Source organism: Rhincodon typus, chromosome 25 (genome assembly GCF_021869965.1).
Source record: "Rhincodon typus isolate 14 chromosome 25, sRhiTyp1.1, whole genome shotgun sequence".
Lineage (NCBI taxonomy): Eukaryota > Metazoa > Chordata > Chondrichthyes > Orectolobiformes > Rhincodontidae > Rhincodon > Rhincodon typus.
This window is the reverse complement of record NC_063356.1, coordinates 33,949,124-33,960,870: the sequence shown is the minus strand read 5'-3', so window position 1 is coordinate 33,960,870 and position 11,747 is coordinate 33,949,124. Positions and strand designations below refer to the sequence as shown.

The following is an 11,747-nucleotide window of genomic DNA, read 5'->3' as shown; positions in this document are numbered from 1 at the left end:
GCCTCATAGCACCAGGGACCTGGGTTCAATTCCAGCCTCAGGTGACTATGTGAAGATTGCATGTTCTTGTTGTGCCTGTGTGGGTTTTCTCCCACAGTCCAAACATTTGCTGGTGAGGTGTAACACAGTGTGGAGCTGGAGGAATGGGGATTCTGAAGAAGGGTCCCAACCCAAAACGTTAGCTTTCCTGCTCCTCTGATGCTGCCTGGCCTGCTGTGTTCCTCCATCTCTACACTGTGTTCCCTCTGACTCCAGCATTGGCAGTTTTTTTTTTCTTAATTCATTTCTGGGATGTGGGCGTCGCTGGTTGGCCAGCATGTCTTGCCCATCCCTAGTTGCCTTTGAGAAGGTGGTGGTGAGCTGCCTTCTTGAACCGCTGCAGTCCTCCTCCTGTGTGTTGACCCACAATGCTATTAGGGAGGGAATTCCAGGATTTTGATCCAGCGACAATGAAGGAACGGCAATATATTTCCAAGCCAGGATGGTGAGTGACTTAGAGGGGAATTGGAGGTGGTGGTGTTCCCATATATCTGCTGCCCTTGTCCTTCTAGATGGAAGTGGTCGTGGGTTTGGAAGGTGCTGCCTGAGGATCTTTAGTGAATTTCTGCAGTGCATCTTGTAGATAGTACACACTGCTGCTACTGCGCATCAGTGGTGCAGGGAGTGGATGCTTGTGGATATAGTGCCAATCAAGCAGGCTGCTTTGTCCTGGATGGTGTCCTGGAGATAGTTCTTACTATTTCTAAGTTTTTGTTTAAGATTTGCTCATAAAATGCAGTTGTCACTGGCTAGGAATTTATTAACCACACCTAATTGCCCAGATGGCTGTTAAAAGTCAATGAAATTTCTGTGGGCCATGTAGGACAGACCAGGGAAGGATGGAAAATTTTTCTGAAAGAGATTAGGGAGCCGGATGGATATTTTTATGATAATACTCAATAGTTACACAGTTTGCTTTTCATTTCAGGTCTTTTATAAACAATTGAATTTGAAATTTCACAATCTGCCATGATGGGATTTGAACCCATGTCCTCAAAACATTGGCTGTAAAGTCTGGATTATTGACATTACCACTAGGCTACTGCTTCCCCCAGGAGTCTTCATAAAATCTTAATTTAGCCTCAACTGAAGTAGTGCATCTAATTCTGGATACCATACTTTAGGAAGGGTGTGAAAGCTTCAGAAAGTGCAGAGAATATTTATGAAAATGATCCCAATGATAAAGGGACTTCAGTTATATGGTTAGCATGGAGAAGCTGGAGTTGTTCTCCTCAGAGATATTGGAAGAAAGGTTAATAGAGGCATTCAAAATCATGAAGAGTCTGGACAGAGTATATGGAGAGAAACTGCTCCAATTGCCTGAAGGGTTAATAATCAGAGGACAGCTGTTTCAGGTAATTAGTAAAAGGACCAAGTGATGCACATGTACTTTCATGTCACAAGTGGTCAGTGTCTGAAAGGTACAGCTCAAGAGGATGCTAGAGGCAGATTATATCCTGGTTTCCAGAAGAAAATTCAGTTAAACAACTGAAGGGAAATGATTTGCAAGGCTCTGGGGCAAAGGCGCAGTGATTTTGTTGTAAAGTCCAGAAGTCATATTGTAGTTATGCCTTAAACTTATTTAACAGCAAGGTAAAATTAATCATTTGGAGAGGAGGAGTAAGATGGCCTACAGAATTTTCATGGTAGAAGTGCATGTAATCTGGTTGACACTGGGGCATGTGCCCAGGCCAAAACTTATAGAAAATAACTCGCAAAATTTAATACCTGAATACAAAGGAAGATAGCTGGTCTTGCTATTTATAAACTCCGGTCATTTGGACAAATGGGTTTTGGGGAAGATGGCCCACAGCAGGTGCTGCTGTGTCTCACAGAAGAAAATAACAGTTTTTGGATTAACCAAAGTGAAAGTTAGAATGGATCTGCTGTTCAAAACAAAAACAAATGTTGTGGAGAATTAAAGACGAATGAGTTTCAAGAGGGTGCCTTGATACATGGAGTCCATGTAATGATATCAATTACAAGGACTGCCAAAACAGTGGAAGATTTACCTTGGTGGGCCTGGGTGGAGCTAGGGACTCGATACAGGAGAGCATATTTCTGCTAATAGTGTGCTGTAATATATAAACATGGTGTGTAATTTTCAATTCTTTTATGCAGTTAATAGAACAATCTTTTCTGTAGTTTAGTTTATTTGTTGACAAATGTTACTTGCTAAGCAATGTTAACTTTAATTAGTTAGTTACAGGAAGAGTCTTAAAATGTGAGATCTTGTTTGATGCTTCACATTAATCAGGAGGAATCTCAATGAGCATCATAAGTTGCTCTTGCAAAAGAACTGCTCAGCCACAAATGAGTCAGTTTAACAGTTGGACTGGAGTTACTGCAGGCTTTAAATTCCTCTAGTTTTCCCGGCTAAACATTCAGAACTATGCAAAGACCCCAATTTTAAGTCAGAACTGCGAGCATTTTCAGAGGGTTGCTGGTGCTGGACATTGCCCACTAGAAGTTTAAAACTCCCAGGAATTTCTTGCAGAGTTCAGTGGCATCAGGATTTCCGCCAGTTTCAAGCATACTGCTGTAACAACCATCCTCCCATCAGCAGAACTAGACAAAGAATTCATATTTCCTCACCCTTCTAATGCCCTGCAGACAATCGTTGACTGACTGCCCAAGAGATATTGCATTTTTTAAATCTAGATGTGCATTCACAGTCATCAAATAGGTGAAGGGACAGGTAGCAGTGACGAAGCATACAGGCTACAGAAGGACTTGGACAGCTAAGAGATTGGGCAAAAGAAGCGGCAGATAGAATACGATGTGGGAAATTATGAGGTTATGCACTCTGGTTTGGAAGAATAAAGGCGTAGATTATTTTCTAAATGGGGGATGAATGTGGAAATCTGAAGCACGAAAGGGACTTAGGAGTCCAGGTTCAGGATTCTTTTAAGGTTAACATGCAGGTTCAATTGGCAGTCAGGAAGGCAAATGCAATGGTAGCATTCATTTTAAGAGGTCTAGACTACAAGAGCAGGGACATACTGATGAGGCTGTATAAGGCTCTGGTCAGACCGCATTTGGAATACTGTGTGCTGTTTTGAGCCCCATATCTAAGGAAGCATTTACTGGATTAGAGGGGGTTCAGAGGAGGTTTACAAGAATGATCCCATGGATGAAGTGCTGTCATATAAGGAGCGATTGAGTACTCAGTCAGTACTTGATAGAGTTTAGAAGGATAGGGAGGGATCTCATTGAAGCTTACAGAACACTGAGAGGCCTGGACTGGATGGGTATGGAGAAGACGTTTCCACTAACAGGAGAGAATAGGGCCTGACAGCGCAACCTCAGAGTGAAGGGACGACCCTTTAGAACAGAAATGAGGAGGAATTTCTTCAGCCAGAGAGTAGTGAATCTGTGGAATTCATTGCCACAGGAGACTGTGGAGGTGAAAGCATTGAGTGTCTTTGAGACAGACATGGGTAGGTTCTTGATTAGTAAGAGATTCAAAAGTTAGCAGGAGAAGGCAAGGGAATGGGTTTGAGAAACATATCAGCCATAAATGAATGGTAAACCAGACTTGATGGGCCAAAATCAAAGACAACATAAAAGGTAGCAAACATTAAAGATATATGAGACATAAATTGGCATACTCTAACTAATGAAATTCTACAAAGTTTACTGGGGCCTCATATTTATAATCTATATTAATAAGTTTGATATTACTTTGTCTTTGTCTCAGTTTTGTGACAACACAAAATGAAGTGAGAATGTATGCTGTGACAAAGACAACAAGATATAGACAGGTTGAGTGAGAGGGCAACAGTTGCAGAGGGAGTATAATGTGGGGAGCTGTGAAATTATTCACTTTAGTGAAATGCAGAACATTTTTAATAACTAAAGTGAGAAATTTGTAAAATCAGTATTTCTCAAACATTTTTCCCATCACTATTCCCATAATAAGGCTTGAAAATGATTATAACCCCTCAGGTGAGTTCCAAGAGAGCTGGGAGAGGGCAGAGAGAGGAGACCTGTGAGAAGGTGTAAGTGGGACCTGTGGATGCAAGATGGAAATGTGAAAGAGCTGGGCGAGTGAGCTGCTATGAGAGCAGCTGCCTATTAGTTCTAGACTCTAGCAATTGTAACTCACTGGAAGACCAACACAGCCATTTCTACCTGGAAGTTTGCAACTGCAAGAGTTAACATCATGATTCCACTTGGGGAAACTGAGCTCCACTTTGGGAACCCTGTAAGTGTGTACTCTTAGAGTACGTGCAAGTAGAAAACCAACAAGACAGCATGGAAGCACAGCAAACAATTAAGGGAATGGTATCTTGGCCTTTTGCACAAGATTGAATTCCACATGAATCAGACACATTTCAAACAATTTTTCAGAGCTTTGGTGAGCCCACACCAGGAAAAATGTGCACAGTTTTGGTCTCCATCTAAGGAAAGAGATCTAACTTGCATTGTTAGCAGACAGCAATTCTTCAGTTTGTTTCCTGGGATGAGCGGATAGTCTTATAATGAGAATAAATGGGGAGTCACTGGGGTTGAGAAGAATAAGTCACAGGCTAATTGAGAAATACAAGATTCTGAAGGGACTTAATAGGGTTTAAACAGTGTTGCCCCTGGTTGGGGAAGCGAGAGTGGAGTATACAGGCACAGTCTGACAATAAGGTGCCAGTCATTCAGATTTGAGGCAAGGTGAAAGTTTACAGTCTAAGAGTTATGAACCTTTGAAATTCTTTACACCAAAAGGTTGTGGATATTCTATCATTGGATACATTTAGCACTGAGATAGACAGGGGGATGTTAACAAATCACAGAATACGTGGGGCAAGCAAAAAAAATCTATTTCAGGCCATCAGACCCCTAATCTTATGCTCCTATTTCATATGTAATTTTTTGCCCATTGTGAAAACATCAATACAAATACCACAGTGTCGAAAAACACAGTTTACCATCATTGCTTTCAATTATCTAGAAATAAACAACAAAGATAATTTTGCCAGTATCACAAATATCTTCAACATTTTTTTATAAACTGGTCCAGCTCAGTTCCTGAACTTTTCCCTCACAAAACCTAATCATTGCCATAAACAGGAATGCTATAATATCTCTACAAACCTCAATTCCTCCCTAAATAAAAACCAAAAGAACCGTGGATGCTGTAAATCAGAAATAAAAACAGAAGTTGCTGGAAAAGCTCAGCAGGTCTGGCAGCATCTGTGAAGAGAAATCAGAATTAACATTTTGGGTCCAGTGACCCTTCCTCAGAACTGGTTCATTTTTCCACCCAGGTAGTTCAACCAATGAAGAAGTGTCTTGTTAAGTGGTCATTGATAATTTTAATTCGAATTTAGAAACTGATGGCATAAAACACAAACCATATTGTAATGGAGTCACATTTCAGAGAAGAACAGTAGAATTGTAAATGTTGCAAAATAGGCTTTCCTTTCAACCATTACTTAAATATAATGAAAATAAACTTAGTCTAAACTTCTGGAATTGCAATGTGAAGCTCTAGGTCAATTACAGGGATAATACTTGAAATATTAGGTGACTTGCTTGGATATGGCATTATCTGTAATCCCTGAAGACCTTGCACAAGGGCAAAATTAAAGGAAAATTGAGTGCACATCTCACGCTGAGTGTTGCCATCAATTGTGGTAAATCTCCACTTTCTTAACAAAACAAAAAGTCATTGAAACAGCGTCTGTCTAAGCTGCACTAAAGCCATTTGGAAAAATGCATCAATGGAACATGCATCAACAAAACACAGATTTAATCCAGACATAGTACATTCATGAAAGTTCCATTATTCAAGAACTTTTTTCTTGTGACCACTGCCTTTATAAAATGCCTCACTACCTGTGTGCCAACGGTTGTGTGGTTGGTGATTATGCCACAAAGAACAAGAGTGCTGATAACTTGTAGTAATAGTGTACAAATATCATTGCAATTCCTTGCAAATTTATCCATACTTCTAACATTTTATTTTGACTGCATGTATGGTTGTTGGTGGACCTTTTCATTTTAAAGATATCGTAAAAAGAAAACACATTTCTTTTACTTGCCTTCATATAGTGAAACCAATGACAAACATCGCAGATATAAATATTGGGGTGCTGGAAATCTTATGCAAACTCTTAACAGATGTCATGGTACTGTAGTCTGTATTAAAGAATACCAATGAATAACAGAGAAACAGTTAGGACCATTAGCTGGGGTGACTATTCAGGTAACATTACAGGCAATCTGCAACAATACAAGTTCACATGGCTAAATTTATGACCACCTAAAATTGCTGGTTATGAATGCAACAAAACAATAAAACAGAACTCTTAGAGATACAGCAGTGCTTCATAAAGCAATACGAAAGAGTTTTCTAGCACTTAGGTCCTTTCTATAGCTGTGTCATACAAATTAATTGTTCTGGAAAACTTAAAGCATTGCAAAAGATAAGACATTTCTACGTAGAAGTCAGGCCATCTGTTTACTCAGTGCGGCAATGAGGCGAGGGCTCAATGAGTAAAAACTTTGCATATGAGATAATGTTCTAGAAACAGCAAAGAGCAACAACTAAAGCAAGATTAACCCTTACACAGTGTGGAAATAGGCCATTCAGCTCATTGAGTCCACACCAACCCTCCGACAAGCATCCTACCCAAACTCAACACAAACCCGCCCCCACCCCATCCCAGTAATCCTGCATTTCCCATGGCTAATCCACCTAGTTTGCACATCCCTGGACACTGTGGGCAATTTAGCATAGCCAATCCACCAGCCCTGCACATCTTTGGACTATGGGAGGAAACCTGAGCACCCAGAGGAAACCCACACAGACACAGGGAGAATGTGCAAACTCTACACAGACAGTTGCCCAAGGGTGGGATCAAACCCGTGTCCTTAGCACTGTGAGGCAGCAGTGCTAACCACTGAGCCACCATCCTGTCCTGTGGAAATATAAAAACAAAAGCATATAAAAAAAAACAACTAAATGATGAAATAATTAAAATAACTGTTTTAAACCATAAGAACATCAAGCAAAACAAAATAAGTAAATTAACAATACAAAAAAATGAAGGTCTGTTACTTTCAGCAGCAATGGGGTCAATAGTGCAATCATATAGTTTGTATCTATTTGCATGTGCTTCCAAATGTATTTTAAAATGGCATGTGAACATGGGAAGTGTCTCATTCCCCACAATAGGCCTCTGAAAATTGATTAAAGTCTATTTTAAAGCATAGCTTTGCACATGTACCTAGTAAGTAATTACCATTTATAAATGATTGTGCAGCCACTCGATTTCAGTAAATTTAAAAAGTGGTTCCAGCTCATTCCCTTCAATAGAAAAGAAGTATAACTGCTTCAGGTTGTCTTGGTAACAAGGGACCAAAGTTTCTGAAAAGAATTGTGAAATCCAATGCAACAATAGTCATAGTCATAGAGTCAGAGCCACACAGCATGGAAACAGATCCTTCAGTCCAACCAGTCCATGCTGACCATAATCCCAAATGAAACTAGTCCCACCTGCCTGCGCTTGGCCCATATCCATCCAAACATTTCTTATTCATGTACTCATCCAAATGTCTTTAAACATTGTACCTGCATCCACCACTTCCTCTGGAAGTTCATTCCACACACGAATCATTTGTGTAAAAAAAAAGTCCCTCGTGTCATTTTTAAATCTTTCTCCTCTCATCTTAAAGACATGCCCCTAGTCTTGAACTCCCCGACCCTAGGGAAAACACACCTGCCATTCACCTGATCTATACCGCTCATGATTTTACAAACCTCTAGACGGTCACCCCTCCACCTCCTACACTCCAGTGAAAAATAGCCCAGCCTAACCAGCCTCTCCTTATAATTCAAACCCTTCATTCCTGGCAACATCCTGGTAAATTTTCTCTGAATCCTCTCCAGCTTGAAAACATCCTTCCTATAATAGGGTGACCAGAACTGGGTACAGTACTCAACGATCTCACTCAGGGACAAATCAGAAGTACCAACCAGAAAATTCAAATAAACAATGGTATACCTGAAACATTTGAAATGTATTTAGATTGCAGCAAATTCCTAGAAGTCCCTTTATAAGAACTTTAACACTATGTATTGAATTTATAATCTAATATATTCCTGAATTCAATAACTTTAACATGATCTACCATTACATTTCCAGAAGACTTCTCAAACCATAGATCATTCTTGTAAATTGTGCACTGGGGTAAGAAAAACATTAATTCTAATCCCTTGTCTTATGCTTGCCCAGAACTACTTATTCCAATCTAGTAACTAAATCCCTTGGCAACAGTTATGTGATCATGCAACATTAGAAAAGCCAATGTACAAATTTCCAGTGATAACAACATGAATAACTATTAATCCATGACCCCAATCATAAGCATATTCTTAGATTTTCAAGCAGATAAAACATCTGGATTACATGAATAAAAAGAAACTTATCCAAATTGAAACAATCAACTGCGTGACAAAGAGACACATTAATCATTAGGTCAATGATAACTTTCTCTCCACAGATACTGCCAGACCTGCTGAGTTTCTCCAGTAGTTCCCATTTGCATTTCACATTCCCACATCTGCCCATATTTTGCTTTTATTTAACTAACTGAATTCTAGAAAGATTCACTGTAGCCATCTGTTATCTGTGGTAAAAGAATAGCGTGTTACCTATATGTTTTGAGCAAGGAGAGAAAGAGGAGATGCTGAAAACTTTAAAGTATTTATTAAATGAGACAGAGTCAGACAATTAGAACAGAAAAAGGGGACAGACTTTCTGAAGCTCAACAACATTTGAGAAACTCAAAACCATCCACCCAGGACAAAATCATCATCTGACCAGCTTTCCACTCACTACCTTCCAGCACACAGTCTGTAGATGGTACACACTGCAGTCAATGTACAAAGAAGGAATTCACTAAAGCTTCTTTGCAGCATCTACCGTTTTATCTGTAACCCAAAGAGAGAGAAAGCAGCAGATGCAAAGGGACAGTCAGCACCGTGTAACACACCAGCCTGGACGTGAATCACCATGTTATCATTCTGAAAGCACCTTCATCACACCAACTGCAGAGATTCACTCAAAAGACCCACCAATTTCTCACCTGGGATAGGCAACCCCTATATCCGAAGAAGGAATAAAAAAAACACTATGCAAAACACCTTCAACGTGGATACACAGTAGACAGTAACTAAAAGCGAGAACAGTCTTCAGTACAATACCTCAGCCATTCCACACGCTGTGTGGTGATGGAAGGAATGGCAGAATATTAGGGTCGTGTTCCTATAAATTTGCAGAGAAAATGCAACATTTCATTTATCCAGGGATAATCTGACAGTGCAGATCTAAAACAAAATGCATGCCCAGGGCACGTATATATTCTCACAAAGTGTCTTATTAATAGGGCGGGCTGGGCTATATTAATTATTGATCAGTCGGTTCGCATTGTTGCGGCTTAACAATACATATAAGGACAAAGAATCACACGGTGCAAACTCCCAAAACTTAACAGGAGACTGATCAAAAGGAAGAATGCCTGATGTTCTGGAACAGACCAGAAAGAAAGACATCGGATCTCACGCATTGTCTTTCAATTTCCGTCCAAACGTCCATTGATAGACTACAACAATACAGACATCGTAACAAAAGCTACTGTCCAAGTCGGGAATTCCTTTGATGCTGATAGCCCTGATTGACTCATTCGGAGACCAATAAAGATGGAGCAGTACATACAACGCGAGGGAGCGCGAAACTGCCCGGGGATTGGATCTGGAAAACCCAAACTCTTCACATCCCTCTCTATAGCAGGGTCGTCGTTTGGGAATAGGGGCGAGGGTCGTAAAGGAAAGAATTAAACACAAACAGGCAGAAAATAACTCCAATTTACCACCTGTTTTAAAATGCAGTATTTTTAGACATACACGAAACTGAAGAAGGATTAGTTATCAAGGTAAGGAACGACGCCAAATCAAAACACGATGAGTTGGGGTTGGACAGAAACACCATTTCGACCTTTAGAAAAAAAAATGATCTTTTTGATTGTTAACTGCTTCCGAAACTAGCCCAGAGACAAGCCCCAGGTGAATGAGTTGGAGACAGCTGTCAGCAGTTAGTTTCTGGGCTCAACATGTACAATCTGAATCCGAGCTGGTTATCGTATCGGGAACCTGAGGTGGTTTGTATCAGAACCAGAGAAGGTACCAAAGTTAGCCCGTCACATTCCCTCCACCAGCTCACAGCTCACTCACCCCGTCGTTTTACAGAAACTGTTTCAAGATTCATGATCTTAACTCTACTTGCTGCAAAACAAGTCGATGAATGTTGAACAGCAGTCAACTTGATATATAAGACATCAAATCTTAAGCAGTGATTGTGATGCTGCCAGCTTAATGCACAACACTGGTCCCAGCAAATGTATCCTGTTTTGGTTTCTGTGCGTGTGAAACTGCATTTAAAGCCATATTTGTACCACGCTCATACTTGAAAAATGAAACTTAAGACCACCTGCAGCATCCTTTACACAAACTGAAGAGAACAGCCGCTCTGTCTTAGCATTTCACAGCTGCACACATACCTGCAGGACACGGTAATCTCCACTTTAGTGGCCGGGATGCTTCCTTGAATAGGGTCGAACTCGCTTACAGAAGCCATATCATCAAATTTGTCCATCGCGTCTTCCATCGGCATCCAGTAATTCCAGGCTGGTTCTCCCAGCACCAACGTCACACCACAACAAAGCCAACGGGCGGCAATTAAAGGTTGTCTGCCTTACTGAAAAGAGAGAAAAAAGACAGGAATCGGAGTTAGGGCGAACCACAGCAGACTTTGCCTACCATACTGAACGCTGCTACACTCGAATTATTCAGCGCAACCTTTTTTTTTCTCCCCTATTGGTCTAATTGCAGAGATCAGACGCTGCTTTAATTACAGTTTACGGACTGAAATGATATGCTCCACCCTCCGGTCTAAAGATAACTTACATTGCTTATCACTGTCAGCTTTCAGGAAAGTACTGGAAACCGACTATTGAGGCATTATTAATATAAAGGCACAAACATTATTCTCTCGCAACATTGATTGTCACACGTTAAAACAGTGCCTCAATCATGAATATGTGCGTTGTTTGTAGGACTCATTAATAATGAACAGTGTGCAAATAAAAAAAATCATGTAAACAAAATGGTAACGACACCTTATTATTCGTGTGCATCAAGACTAAAACAAAGCTCTTGTGATGTTCGAACTACAATTTTGACTTGACCAGGATTTCCCCGTATGATACACGGCTCTAACAAAAACTGCATATACGTTATGGTCAGAATGTACTCTCCATCCAGCTTCTCATGTTGTATGTTAAACGTGAAACTTGGCCAAATGACAGTTGTTTAGCTGCTTCGCCCTCTCCAATGCTAAGGACTGTTAAGTTCCGTGCTTCCCATTCTAACTCGATCACACCTCCATCCAATTTGTGAAAATGAATTTCTGCTTTAGAATAGCACCCGCGGCTCCCTCACTAGCATAGCTCCTTCACCGTTTTAAATGTGTTTTGTGGCCAACGCTAACATGTATAATTCCGAATAGCTGTGGCACTGAAAACAGAAAGACAAATTTTGACTCGTAATTCTTCCGCGCCCCCTAAAGAGCGAACTTCGAGGAACAAGAATTTAGGGATTTCACAATAACTAGTAAATATATGAAGGCATTTTTCATGTCACACTTTATTCA

The 11,747-nt window shown here is 40.4% G+C and overlaps 1 protein-coding gene across 1 annotated transcript in view; it reads right to left on the bottom strand.

Annotated features, from left to right (window-relative positions):
* LOC109917914 (copine-5-like) overlaps positions 1–10,774 on the bottom strand; it is a 557,988-nt gene extending 547,214 nt beyond the window's left edge. Inside the window, exon 1 of the mRNA XM_048612100.1 lies at positions 10,597–10,774. Within this exon, the coding sequence (XP_048468057.1) occupies positions 10,597–10,709 (113 nt within the window). The 5' untranslated portion in view covers positions 10,710–10,774. The remainder of the gene's footprint in view (positions 1–10,596) is intronic.
* Between the last annotated feature and the right edge of the window lie 973 nt (positions 10,775–11,747).